The following is a 14,643-nucleotide window of genomic DNA, read 5'->3' on the forward strand; positions in this document are numbered from 1 at the left end:
GAGTTTGCTGAAGATGAATGCTGCTTTTCTATGGCAACGTTTCATGTAGATGTTGTTACGAGGATCACCCCTTGGAATAATGATCAGTGAGGCATTGAGAATATGTCCTTCCCAACAAGTAACTTCTATTGACTCAACTAACAAAAGCACGTGGGTTCACAAACTAAGTACCTGTATGCACCACACTAGAATACCACACCCTCCATGAACAGTGAAAGTGATTGCCCAGGAAAAGTGTCAGTGAGCCCCCTCATTGGTGTTCCAGTGTCCAAACATTTCTGAATTGGGTGGGAACACAGTCTCACCTCCAGCCAGATCCAGCATTGGATCACCCAAACTGTACCTGCCATGCATCCTGTAGACCTGTTATGGGGCAGAGCACTGAAGATTTAATTCATGTGTCCTGTACTTCTGTTACAGGGCAGGGCTGACTGCACATTTAATGCTTGTGTTCATTCCTCTGCAGAATCTCGTGGGAAACTATATCTCTTCTTAATGTGGATGATTTCCTGGCACATTCCGTCTCTCCTTGTCATTCAGTTGGCGCTCATTTCCTGGAGTATTGTTGAAGGTAGGTGCAGGGCTCTTGATGAGAAACATGACAATGGGTTCCTGATGGGTGTATGGAAGTTCAAAGAATGGGGCTGGTGGGCTTGCATGAAAGACAGAGATCAGGGCCCCAGTGAGTATGAAGGGAATGTGGGAAATAGGGATCCAATGAGTATAGAGGGAATGAGGTGATTGGAAACCTGGTAGGTTTAGAGCAGGGGTCCCCAACCTGGGATCCACTGTCCATTGTTTAAAGGTAGGGGTCCATGGCATCAAAAAGATTGAGAACTCCTTGATTAGAGGGAAGATGGTGATCAAAGATGTGGGGGATTCAAGAAATGAGGCGGAGTGGAACAGGACTGCTGTGGATTTGGAGCAAACATGGATAATGGGCAACCAATGGAGTTAGAGGGAATGGGGATCCGGTTGGTTTACAGGGAATGGTGAGGGATATGTGACAGAAGGATGGATTTTAGAAAGTAAGGGTCCACTTCACGGGACACAGAACAATCCACGTGGAAGCTTGGGGTGGGAGGGAAGGGTTCCACCTGGACTCCTGTCCCATCAGAAAGGATTGACACTGTTATCACAAGGGCCAGGAAATGCTGTGCAACTTAGTGAGCCAATTCTGCAGTTACTGGAAATCCAGCGTAGCTCACACAAAATGCTGGAGGAACTCAGCTGATCAGGAACTGTTGATGCAAAGGAAAAAGAGGCAATGTTTCAGGCTGAGTCCCTTCTTCCGAGATGGGTTAAGTTTGGTCGATTGTGATGATTGATTGCTGAAGAGAGTTTCAGGAGATATCAGGGCCTGGTAAATAACTAGGTTAGGACCGAGTTGGAAAAGATGGGTGAGCAAAACTTAAGAGCAGGAAAGCTGCTTATGGTGAGTGGCTCAAATATTCTTTAGGGAAAAGCGAAGGGAACACAGGAACGAATCACAAGCTGAGGGACGTTGAAAAGCAAAGCTTGGCCTGCATTTGTTCATTCAAATCGGATCATTATGCTTTGAGCAGAACAAAGTTAAAAAAGCAGAATGCAGAATAAAATGTGACAAGAAGAGAAGGAAGTGCAGAGCCGGTAGACAATAAGGTGCAAGGTAATAACAAGATAGAACAGGAGGTCATCTTGTCCTTCCTGTATCTTATTCTGTTAAATAACATGAGATCTCCCGCCTAACAGTTATTACCTCTCTCTCCAGGTATTGTTACTCTACCAATAATTATTTTATTCGCTGCATCTCTCCTGCTGTTACTCATGCCTGTACTAGGAAAGATTAACAGTGGCCTGGAACATTGTGGTAAGCTGCAGATTATTTATTGTGATAAAACAAAAAAATGTCGGTGTCAGCAATGAAACAATGTCCTCTAAATCCTTGCACCGTCTGTCGTTGACAGTTTCCGTGGCTGTACCGCTTAGTGGACTTCTTATGATCTGCTTATCCAATTACATCCTGAAGGAAAAGTTTCACCAGTTGAGTAAGTTCACCCTCATTACCATTCCTACCGATGAAAACCACAGCATTCACATCTGGGTAATCGGGGTAATGCGGGAAATAGGGATCCAGTGGGTTTAGCAATGGGGTGTTCTTTGACCCACCATCTCTGCATATTATTTGTCCCCGTGTGGACCACGAGCTTTAGATCACCACTGGGCTCAGAGATCCCTTCATAACCGATCCATGGGTTTAGACAACATCTCCAATCCCTGCAGCGGGTCACCAGTCCCAGGTCCCAGCCCAAGAGTAAGGTGAATGACTTGGGAATCGCTGGTTGATTCATCAGTCTGTCGTCACCTGTTTACCCTGCCTTCCCCTCTGCCACAAACAAATGAGATTTTATTGAGATTTAAGACCCCAGTTTTAGCTGGAATAGAATCATCTTGGAGTGTTTTTAAAGTCAAATCTCGGTGGAACCCAGAACAGCAAGTGTAAAATAGTCCATTTCCAGAATGAAACTTCAACAGGCTGTCTTCACAAGAGAGTTCACACGCACACTCTCCAGCTTGGAGGCTGCCCTCTAAACCCAGGCTCTGTGTCAGCTGAGCTCAGATTGAGATAAACCAGTGGCCTCCGGCCATACAGGACAAGGTGGGGCTGCAGAGGCTGTGAGCGGACAGGAGCTGTTGGAACTCGGCCAGCCGGGCATCATCTATGGAGGGGAATACATGCAGGATTTCTGAGGGGTCCCGGGCTGAAACGTCGACTGTTTATTCCCGTGCATAGATGTTGTCAGATGTGCTGAGTTCCTCCAGCATTTTGTGTGAGCTGCTCAAGTTTTTCAGCCTCTAGTGCAGAATCCCTTGTATTTGCTGTTGTGAATGGAACACCGATGTCTGGCGGGCAGCTTTGGAACGGCAAGGCGACTTCCATTTAATGAAGATATGCAGATAAGGGTGTAAAATGGACAAGAAATGTTAAAAAATAATACTGGTTAGGAAAGAGTTGAAGGGTAAAATGTGAAGCTATATTGTCCTTCTAGGCCATCTGTGGTTAAGATGAAACAAAGTAGGGTTTTGCAATTGTGACTCATACTGATGTTAAGGTGAGGTGCGTGTGGCTGGCTAGATGTGCGGGAGGGGAGAAGGCATACTTACCTGGCAGGGAACCATCGGTGATCAGGATGGCCGAGGATCCAGGATGAGGCTATCCCATTGCGCTCCGGGTGTGCTGATGCCTGCGATATCCCCAAATGCCGGGTACTTGACTGCATAATTTGTGGCAGTGGTGGACTGTGTTCGCGCTTTGCCCTGATCATTGATTCAAAAGTACAGCTTGTCTGTAGACATTGTTTTCTTTCCAGCTGCTCCACTAACTTGTTGTCAATTTCACTAATCCACCAATTTACGCTGCTGCTGAGTTTAATAGGCCATTTGGCCCGTCAGTGGTGTAAAGTACTTCTAGCCTGCTTGCACTCTTGGGCAAAGCTTACTCTCCCCAACCTGATCAAGGTTGCAAAGAGCATAAGAGCGCAATTAGGCCATTCAGCTCATTGGGCCATGGGCAGCAACTCTGCATATCACAAGCAATGCACACAAAATGTTGGGGGAAACTCAGCAGGCCAGGCAGCAGCTATGGAAAAGAGTACAGTTGACGTTTTGGGCCAAGACCTTTCAGCACGACTGGTATCACAAGTCCTGGCTTTGCAACCACTGACACCAGGCAGACAATCTCGGAAACTGGCTGGAAGCCCAAAAACAGTTTATTTGTCACATATGCTGGGAAAGCATTAGATTATGATTCTTTTTACATCTTGGCTGCATTCCAATGGCAATAGCAAACCACTTCTCTAGAAACATTTCCCAAGAATCATTATGGTGATGGATGGAGAAAAGAAAAAGTCCATCAGCGTGAAGGAGGTATTAATGGAAGGCCATCATCACACACGTCATATGACACGCACCATGATAACTTCTCCCTTGCAACCCCATTCTCCTGCCTTCTCTTTGTGACTTTTAACATTCTGCCTAATTAAGAACGTATCATATGAATATTGAAAACCTACAGCACAACACAGGCCCTTCGGCCCACAAAGCCATGCCAAACATGTCCCTACCTAGGCTTACCCATAACCCTCTATTTATCTAAACTCCATGTCCATCCACCAGGAGTCTCTTAAAAGACCCGATCGTTTTTGCCTCCACCACCGCTGCCGCTGGCAGCCCATTCTCCACTCTTTGCTTAAAAAAATCTTCCTCCTGACATCTCCTCTGTTCCTACACCCTGAAACTATGCCGTCTCGTGCTAGCCATTTCAGCCCCTGACTATCCACACGATCAATACCTCTCATCATCTTGTATACCTCTATCGGGTCACCTCTAACCCTCCGTCGCTCCAAGGAGAATAGGCATGCTCCCCAATGTAAGCAATGACCTTGTAAATCTCCTCTGCACCCTTTCTATGGTTTCCACCTCCTTCCTGTAGTGAGGCGAGCAGAACTGAGCACAGTACTCCTAGTGAGGTCTGACCAGGGTCGTATATAGCTGCAACATTACCTCTTGGCTCTTAAACTCAAACCCACAATTCATGAAGGCCAATGCACCGTATGACTTCTTAACCACAGAATCAACCTGCGCAGCAGCTTTGAGTGTCCTGTGGATTCGAACCCCAAGATCCCCCTGATCCTCCACACTGCCAACAGTCTTACCATTAATACAATATCCAGCCATCATATTTGACCTACCAAAATTAACCATATCACACTTACACAACAGTAAATTGCTGGTGGAATGCAGCAGGCCAGGCAGAATCTATAGGAAGAAGTACAGTCAACGTTTCAGGTCAAGACCCTTCGTCAGGACAGACTGAACACAGAGACAGTAAGAGATTTGAAAGTGAGAGGGGGAGGGGGAGACCCGAAATGATAGGGAAGACAGCAGGGGGAGGAGTGAAGCTAAGAGCTGGGAAGTTGATTGGTAAAAGTGATACAAGGCTGGAGAAAGGGGAGTATCATAGGGCGGAAGGCCTGGGGTAAGAAGGGGACGAGGGGCATTAACGGAAGTTAGAGGTATCAATGTTCATGCCATCAGCGTGGGGGCTACCCAGATGGAATCTAAGGTGGTGTTCCTCCAACCTGAATGTGGCTTCATCTCGAACACTAAATTCCACCAGCAATTTAGTGTTATGTTCTTGAATTTTCAGCATCTGCAGATTTTCTCTAGTTTACACCTCACACTTAACTAGGTTGAACTCCATCTGCCACTTCTCAGCCCAGTTCCACACTATCCACAATGCTCCCAACCTTTGTGTCATAAGTAAGTTTACTAAACTATCCCTCCATTTCCTCATCCAGGTCATTTATAAAAATTACACAGCGTTGGGGTCCCAGAACAGATCCCTGAGGCACTCCACTGGTTACCGACCTCCAGGCAGATTATGACCTGTCTACAAGCACTTCTGTGGGCAAGCAAAGCAATGTCCATCCCATGCCTCCTTACTTTCTCAATAAGACCATAAGAGATTGGAGCAGAATTAGGCCATTTGGTGCATTGACTCTGCTCCACCATTTAATCATGGCAGATCCTTTTCTCCCCTCCTCAGCCCCACTCCCCAGCCTACTCCCTGATGCCATGTCCAATCAAAAACCTATCAAGCTCCGCCTTAAGTACACCCAACGACCTGGCCACTTACAGCTGCCCGTGGTAACAAATTCCACAAATTTACTGCCCTCTGGCTAAAGAATTTCTCCTCATCTCTGTAATGGACACCCCTTTATCCCGAGTCTGTGTCCTCTTGACCTAGACTCCCCACCATGCTTTCCACATCTACTCTCGCTGGGCCTTTCAACATCCAAAAGGTTTCAATGAGATCCCCTGTCAGCCTTCTAAATTCCAGCTAGTACAGACCCAGAGCTATCAAACATTCTTCGTATGTAACCCTTTCCCAGAATCATCCTTGTGAACCTCCTCTGAACCCTCTCCAATGCCAGCTCATCTTTTCTGATATAAGGAGCCCAAAACTGTTCACAATACTCAAGGTGAGGCCTCACTGGTGCCATATTAAGCCTCAGCATCACATCCCTGCTCTTGTATTCTAGTCCTTTTGAAATGAATGCTAACATTGCATTTGCCTTCCTCACCACCGACTACCTGCAAGTTTACCTTTAGGGTGTTCTGCACAAAGTCCCAAGTCCATTTGCATCTCTGATTTTCAAATTTTCTCCCCATTTAGAAAACAGTATGCACATTTATTTCTCTACCAAAGTGTATGACCATGCAATTTCCAACATTGTATTTCATTTGCCATTTTCTTGCCCATTCTCCTACTCTGTGCAAGGCCTTCTGCATCCTATCTGTTTCCTCAAGACTACCTGTCAATCCTTCTACCACCTGCAAACTTGGCAACAAAGTCATCTATACCATCGTTTAAATCATTGATATACAGCATAAAAAGAAGCTGTCCCAACACCGACCCCTGCGGAAACCACTCATCACTGGCAGCCAACCAAAAAAAGCATCTTTTCTTCCCACTCACTGACTCATACCAATCAACCAACACTCTAACCATACCAGTAACTTTCCTGTAATACCACGAGCTCTTAACTTGGGAAGCAGACTCGTGTGGCACCTTGTCATCCACTGCATCCCCTTTATCTATCCTACTTGTAACCTCCTCAAAGCATTCCAACAGGCAAGATTTCCCCTTAAGGAAACCATGCTGATTTTGTCCTATCTTGTCCTCTGCCACCAAGTACTCCATAACATCATCCTTAACAATTGACTCCAACGTCTTTCCAACCACTGAGGTCAGTCTGACTATCAACCTCACTTAACATCGACAGGGTTCAACATAGCATCCTTTTCCAGAACTTCTTTGCAAAGCATAGTCCATGCAGAGATGGGTGATCGCCTCACACTCACCACAGTCCTGAGGGATTGGAATGAGAACCCAGCAGCATAGAGATGATCTGATAGGGAGAGGCTCCTTGCTCTAGCAGCCAAGTGAGGTGTTGATGTTTGCTGAGCTCAGGCAGAGAAGCATTCTGCCAGACACACATGATTTAGCCTCTCTTGACAGGACAATACTCTCATTCCAGGAATTAATCTGACTCCAATTAGATCACGTCCAAAATTATGATCTCCCGACTTAGGTAAGGGCAATAGAACACTTTATCTTCATTTCCTCTGGGAACACAGAACACTGCAGTACAGGAACAGGCCCTTCAGCCCAACTAGTCAATGCCAAATTGTTATTTGCCTCATAACCTGCACCTCGATCATGTCCATGTTCTTACCCCAACCTTCTCTTAAATGTTGAAATTGAACCTGCCTTCACCACTTCCTCTGGTAGCTCCTTCCACTCTCTCACCACCCTCATGCTGAAGAAGTTCGTCCTCAGGTTCCCCTTGTAAATCTTGTAAATGTACTTGGCACTCTTTCAGTCTGTCTTATAGGTAGGTAGGTGACCTGAACTGCACACAGTACTCCAAATTAGGCAGGCCTCACCAGCATTTTGTACAACTGCTGTACTCAACCATTTAATACATGACCACCGATGCACCAAGGCTGACACCAATCCTGCATCTCCTCTGCTCCAAGGAAAGCACTTTACTCACAGAACTAATCTCGCCCCTGCAGTCATTTTACTGAATGCCGACTGCTCCCCTCCCAAAGCCCTGCCGTCCTTGCTGAAATCAGGACCCATCGCCTAGTTGTAGTCAAGCCAGTGTTTTCTAAATGCTCATTAGGAGCATTAGGAGACCCCTTTCCTGTACTATCTGTCTATATTGTAAAGCCCAGTATCTCAAATACAGTCCCACGTGCAACACTTGTCACAGTCTTCCAATCAGAAGCATGTCTTTCCAGCGGCATCTACTGCCTCCTGTTACCAGGCCAATGCTGGAATCCAGTTTGACAGCTTTCTTCAGATCCTGCTGCATGTGCCTTAACCTTCTGATCAATGGGTCAAATGGCTCAGTTCTGCTCTTATCTCTTATGGTCTGCCACAGCGTGAATCAGGACCCACCAGCTTGGTTAGCCTCATCAGTAAATAAAGCAGGTTCTGTTTGCCGGTGGAGTGAGGCACCAGATCCTCTGTCGCAGGGCTGATCCAGACTTAAAGAAGAGAGAGCAGCAGAGGGTGGGAGGAGTGGAGGGAGGAAGAGAAGGGGGATGATGTGGAAATGAGAGAGATATTATTATTATTGGCCCCTATGCCAGATCCACCCACTACCACACTCATCCCCATCTCTCTCCTGCTCTGCCCCTACCTTTGGGTTTCCCTTTCTCCCTCTAATCAATTTCTTCTTCTCTCTCTGCTCTGCCTCTCCTCCTCCTCACTGCATCACCACCCCAGTCCAATTTCCTTTCTCCCTACCCTTTCAGTCAAACCCTCAGCCCATCTCTCTCTCTCCCTCTCCTCTCCCCCACCATCCCTTTGCCTCTCCTTGTCCCCAACACTCCACCTCTCCCCATGCTCCATTTCCTAATCTCTGCCCCGAACAATCCCCAACTCCTTCCCCAGTATCCCTTTCTCCCTTCCCCACCGGCACATCCCGTTCACTCTCCTTTTTCTGATTCCTCCTCTCCCAGTTTCCCCTGCTCCTCTCCCCTCCTCCCTCCCGTGTTCACCTCCCTACCCATCCCTCTACCCTTATCCCTCCTTCATCATTACTATTTTCCGTGCACACAATTGATGTGTTACAAATGTTAACATGCTGATTTCTAGTTGGGTTTTCCATGCATGTTAATTGTGTATATTTCCTTCTGCTAACTTTAGTCCTGTTGTATATTTGTAAGTTTTATGGTATTAAAGCTGATGTTAAAATTGAGTGTCTTTGGTGATACTTGGCACGAACCCACTCAGTGAGCCCTCTCTTATACACTTTCAGATAAAGGCTGTCACAGCCGCACTCTGACCTGGGGCACGTTCCTCGCATCAACAGCTGTGATTGGATTGATCCACTCCGTGTACTTTGCAGTGTGTCACTGTGAGTATCAAATGCACCAAAGCTTTCAGCCGTTCGAACACAGTCTAAAGAACTCAGTCACAGTGAAAACTTACCACGGTTTCTCACCGACACTTCAGCTTCTGAAAGGGAGAGAATCATGGGGAAATCTCCAACACCTTTCTCCGTCTGTCTGTGTCTCTTCCTTACTCTGTCTCTCCCCGTCTCTGCCTCTCTTGCTGAATCTCACTGCCTGTCTGTCCCTCTGTTTCTGTCTCTTTCCATTCTCTCTGGCTCCCTGTTTCTCACTTGCTCACTCATTTCCACCCCTCTCTACCTCCTTCCTGGCTGTTCCCTTTCATTCAGGAAGTACTTTCACCCAGATCTGTGGGGTTCTGCTGAAATAGTGATTGGGTTATTGTTGTCACATGTACTGAGAGTGAGAAACCTGTGCTGTACACTGGTCAGTCAGATCACATTATTATTTTTAATCAGCTTTATTTCTTGCATCCTTCACATGCATGAGGAGTAAAAATCTTTAATCCAAAGGTCCCGTCAGCACTCAGTGTTCAAACTCAGCTGTGAGGAGAAGCTCCACCAAAATAGACCGAAATAAGAGCAAACTAAAATTAAACATTATTTTATTGAGGCTGGAATTTAAGTGGAGAGAGGGAAGGGGTGGGAAGAGGGGAGGAGAGGGGTGGGAAGGTGAGAGGAAGGAGAGGAGAGGGGTGGGAAATGGGAGAGAGGTGGAGGGAGAGTAGGATAAAGGATGTGTAATGTTAAGAATCCATACTGTCTCTCTGTCTGTTCATTTTAATCGTTTGGGACCTTGTGGATCATGTGTGGAAGGACTGATTGTTGTAGATCTGCTGCAGCACAGATCCAGGGAATGATAGTAAATGGGAATGAGATAACAGACCTGTGCAACGCCTCGGTTTCCGAAGACCAGTAACATGAAGGCGGCTCCCAGTGCAGGTCAGGGGCCTATATCCCGATTCCGTGATTTATTAAAGATATTTTGTTCATTATAGATTATCGAAACAAGGCACAAGCAGGAGACATTAAACAGGTAATTTTTATAATAATAATTTCTCCTGCTTTTTAGTGTGGTGTTCCAAGCATGGTTTGATAAGTTCACTGAGATTGTCCATCCTCCCTTTCTTACACTCACATGTTCACACTGTCCATAAAATCCTCTCACAGTCTCTTACGCACTGTTGCACCCAGAGAAAACCTATAGGGCCATTTTTGGCAACTGTACAAAACGTGATTGGAATTTACATAATTATAATTTCTCTTACTGTTTCATTGCTCCCATGTCTGGGCATATTCTCCACATAAATTATGGACAGTAATTATCCTTACCAACCCACCCCACCCCACTGTTACCCCCCAGTCTGGAGTTGCACAGTGTGGCTGGTTTGGTGTCCTCGTTTTGCATCATTTGTTCAGTCCAACTTGCTGCCTCTGTGGTCTGTGTCACCGTGGTTTGAATCTGAACGTTCATCATCAGGTAATCTGCACCCTCGTTGTGGACAATATAAGGATGGAGGGGCAGGTGGTATTGAGGAAGCAGGGAGTCTGCAGAGGACTTGGAGACATTGGGAAAGTGGGTGAAGAAGGGGCAGATGGGATACAGTGTTGGGAAGTGTATGGTCATGCACTTTGGCAGAAGAAATGCAGATGTAGATGATTTCCTAAAGAGGTGGAAAATTCAAAAATACAAGATGCAAAAGGACTCGGGAGTGCCTAAAGGATAACTTTCAGGTTGAGTCGGTGGTGAGGAGGTAAATACAATGATAGCATTCATTTCGAGAGGACGAGAATATAAAAATAAGATTGTAATTCTTAGGCATTGGTCAGACCAGATTTGGAATATTGGGTGAGCAGTTTCGGGCCTCTTATCTAAGGAAGAATGTGCTGATGGTGGAGAGGGACCAGAAAGGTTCAAAAGAATAATCCTGGAAATGAAAGGGTTAACAACGGAAGAGCATTGGATGACTCTTGGCCTGTACTCACTGGAGCTTAGATGACTGAGGGGGGGATCTCGTTGAAATTTATTGAATGTTCAGAAACCTAGATAGAGTGGATGTGGAGAGGAGGTTTCTACAGTGAGAGAGAGTAGGACCAGAGGGCACAGTATCAGAACACAAGGATGTACCTTTAGAACAGAGAAGAGGAGGGATTTCTTTAGGCAAAGGGTAGGGAATCTGTGGAATTCATCGCTGCAGACAGTTTGGTAAATTTAAAGCAGAATTTGATAGGTTCTAGGTTAGTAAGGGCATCAAAGGTTATGGGGAGGAGGCAGGAGAATGGGGTTGAGAGAGATAATAAATGGAGGCTCATTTTGCCATTATGTCTTACGGTAACAATTGCAATTTGTCTATTCCAGCTGATTGGGGAAACGCATGACCTGGAAGCTGAATCAAGTTATGAAGTCGAATCCAAGAAGGCTCTGGTTGTTTAGACCGGACACAACAGTCTTCGCTTGCTGATCTGAGAGGATGATGTTCTCTGTTTTCCTGCTATTAACTCAAGCTTGAAATACTCAATGTTGTCAGTTTTGAGCAAGCTTATCCTGATTGCAAACAGTGTCTTTTCTTGGCTTCCAGAGAGAAACTTTCAGCCTGACAATCCAGCACCACTGTCCTTAATGCTGGAATTATAGGTCTAGATTCCATGAAGGAATAAAGGGGCTCACCCACCCCAGCATCCCATTCACCCAGAGTTTACAGGGACTCACAGCCGGCAGTCTTCCAGGAATAATGTTGACAGAGTGTGCACCCCAACACAATCCTGCTCAACCTTCACGAGCTGGAATGAAGAAGGCTGAGGTGATGGAACCATAATGTACACAATTCTTGGGCAGTGGTTCGTTGGAGTCGCTCGGTAAGGGGTCAATGGGAAGAGAGTGAGAGTGAAGATTGCAGGCTTCGAATTAACCCAAAGGATTGTGGTTAGTCGGCAGCACGCTGTGCATCTCGAAAGTGGCTGAAGTTTCGTAAAATCCCTACATAAATTGTGGCATACACTTCTGGTTAAACCCTGCATGGTCTTGGGTGTTGTGTGGAGACCATTTCAGCCAAAGGGGCATTCCCTGTCAGTTACTCTGTGAAATCTCACTATTTTTGGACTCTTCGAAAAAGTACCCCGCGGCTGGAAACTTTGGCAACTATTTCTTCGAGATCACCTCTCTGCTGTATTGTGAATCGACAAGATCGACTCTCGTGTATCGTGAACACACAATTCTCTCCTCTCACACATTTCATGAATCTCCATGACAGTTTAAATTGACTCTAAGACTGTGCTTGAGTAAGACTTTAAGAATTGTTTCTCAGTTTGCTTCTTTAGGAGCTATAGACGCATAATACCGTAAACTTCTGTTTAAGATAGCCGTTCATTTAATGTTCTATATTTCTGCATAAACGTTAATAAATTTAGTTGTTTTGCAATAATTCCCCAACTCCATTCTACATTTATTGTTGTTGGTCCATAACAGTGAAGAAGCCTCAACTGCTTCCCTGGGCAGAGAATTCCACAGATTCACCACTCCCTGGGAAAAACAGTTTCTCCTAATCTCTGTCCTAAATCTTTTCCCCTGAATCTTGAGGCAATGTCCCCTAGTTCTAGTCTCACCTACCAATGGAAACAACTTTCCTACTTTTATCGTATCTAGCCCTTTCAAAATTTTGTATGTTTCTATAAGATCCCCTCTCATTCTTCTGAATTCCAGAGGGTATAGTCCCAGACGACTGAATCTTTCCTCATAGGTTAACCCCTTCATCCCTGGAATCAACCTGGTGAACCTTCTCTGCAGTGCCTCCGAAGCCAGTATACCCTTCCTCACACAAAGAAATCTGCAGATGCTAGAAATTCAAGCAACACACACAAAATGCTGGTGGAACGCAGCAGACAGGCAGCATCTATAGGGAGAAGCACTGTCGACATTTCGGGCCGAGACCCTTCGGCAGGACTAACTGAAAGAAAAGATAGTAAATGATTTGAAAGTAGGAGGGGGAGGGGGGGAAAATGCGAAATGATAGGAGAAGACCTGAGGGGGTAGGGTGAAGCTGAGCTGGAAAGGTGATTGGCACAAGGGATACAGAGCTGGAGAAGGGAAAGGATCATGGAATGGGAGGCCTAGGGAGAAAGAAAGGGGGAAGGGAGCACCAGGGGGAGATGGAGAACAGGCAGTGATGGGCAGAGAGAGATTAAAAAGGGGGTGAGGGGGGAAGAATAAATAAATCAGGGATGGGGTAAGAAGGGGTGGAGATGCATTAATGGAAGTTAGAGAAGTCAATGCTCATTCCATCAGGTTGGAGGCTACCCAGCTGGTATATAAGGTGTTGTTCCTCCAACCTGAGTGTTGTGGATCTTGACAGTAGAGGAGGCCAGGAATGGACATATCAGAATAGGAATGGGACGTGGAATTAAAATGTGTGGCCACTGGGAGATCCTGCTTTCTCTGGAGGACAGAGCATAGGTGTTCAGCGAAACGGTCTCCCAGTCTGCGTTGGGTCTCACCAATATATAGAAGGCTGCACCGGGAGCACCGGACGCAGTATACTGCACCAGCCGACTCACAGGTGAAGTGTTGCCTCACCTGGAAGGACTATCTGGGGCCCTGAATGGTGGTGAGGGAGGAAGTGCAAGGGCAGGTGTAGCACTTGTTCCGCTTGCAAGGATACATGCCAAGAGGGAGATCGGTGGGAAGGGATGGGGGGGGGGGGGGAACGAATGGATAAGGGAGTCGTGTAGGGAGCGATCTCTGCGGAAAGCAGAGGTGGGGGGAGGGAAAGATGTACTTGGTAGTGGGTTCTGTTGGAGGTGACAGAAGTTATGGAGAATTATACGTTGGACTCAGAGGCTGGTGGGGTGGTAGGTGAGGACAAGTGGAACCCTATCCCGAGTGGGGTGGCGTGCGGATGGGGTGAGGGCAGATGTGCGTGAAATGGGAGAGATGCGTTGGAGAGCAGAGTTGATGGTGGAGGAAGGGAAGCCCCTTTGCTTAACAAAGGAAGATATCTCCCTCATCCTGGAATGAAAAGCCTCATCCTGAGAGAAGATGTAGCGGAGATGGAGGAATTGCAAGAAGGGGATGGAATTTTTGCAAGAGACAGGGTGGGAAGAGGAATAGTCCAGGCAGCTGTGAGAGTCAGTAGGCTTATAGTAGATATCAGTAGATAAGCTATCTCCAGAGATGGAGACAGAAGGATCAAGAAAGGGGAGAGAGGTTTCGGAATTGGAGCAGGTAAATTTGAGGGCAGGGTGGAAGTTGGAGGCAAAGTTAATGAAGTCAACGAGCTCAGCATGCGTGCAGGAGGAAGTGCCAATGCAGTCATTAATGAAGTGAAGGAAAAGAGGGGGATGGTTACCCCAATAAGCTTGGAACATGGTCTGTTCCACGAAGCCAACAAAAAGGCAGGCATAACTGGGATCCATGCGGGTGCCCATGGCTACACCTTTGGTTTGGAGGAAGTGGGAGGAGCCAAAGGAGAAATGATTGAGAATAAGGACTAATTCCGCTAGACAGAGGAGAGTGGTGGTAGTGGGGAACTGGTTAGGTCTGGAATCCAAAAAGAAGCGGAGAGCTTTCAGACCTTCCTGGTGGGGGATCGAGGTATATTGGAACTGGACATCCACGGTGAAAATAAGGCAGTGGGGGCCAGGGAACTTAAAATCATTGAAAAAATTCAAAGCGTGAGAA

The 14,643-nt window shown here is 46.4% G+C and overlaps 1 protein-coding gene and 1 non-coding gene across 2 annotated transcripts in view; both read left to right on the forward strand.

Annotated features, from left to right (window-relative positions):
- The window catches only part of LOC132394507 (uncharacterized), a 34,790-nt gene extending 22,399 nt beyond the window's left edge, over window positions 1–12,391 (forward strand). The window contains exons 7-12 of the mRNA XM_059970760.1: window positions 467–571; window positions 1,751–1,849; window positions 1,947–2,027; window positions 8,877–8,975; window positions 9,968–10,005; window positions 11,329–12,391. Coding sequence (XP_059826743.1) covers window positions 467–571; window positions 1,751–1,849; window positions 1,947–2,027; window positions 8,877–8,975; window positions 9,968–10,005; window positions 11,329–11,403 — 497 coding nt within the window. The 3' untranslated portion in view covers window positions 11,404–12,391. The remainder of the gene's footprint in view (window positions 1–466; window positions 572–1,750; window positions 1,850–1,946; window positions 2,028–8,876; window positions 8,976–9,967; window positions 10,006–11,328) is intronic.
- Window positions 3,137–3,300, forward strand: LOC132394896 (U1 spliceosomal RNA). The gene has a single exon (XR_009512442.1). It is a non-coding gene; the product is annotated as a U1 spliceosomal RNA (small nuclear RNA).
- Window positions 12,392–14,643: the final 2,252 nt, after the last annotated feature.

The sequence above is a fragment of the Hypanus sabinus genome, chromosome 5 (assembly GCF_030144855.1).
Source record: "Hypanus sabinus isolate sHypSab1 chromosome 5, sHypSab1.hap1, whole genome shotgun sequence".
In the NCBI taxonomy this organism is placed as follows: domain Eukaryota; kingdom Metazoa; phylum Chordata; class Chondrichthyes; order Myliobatiformes; family Dasyatidae; genus Hypanus; species Hypanus sabinus.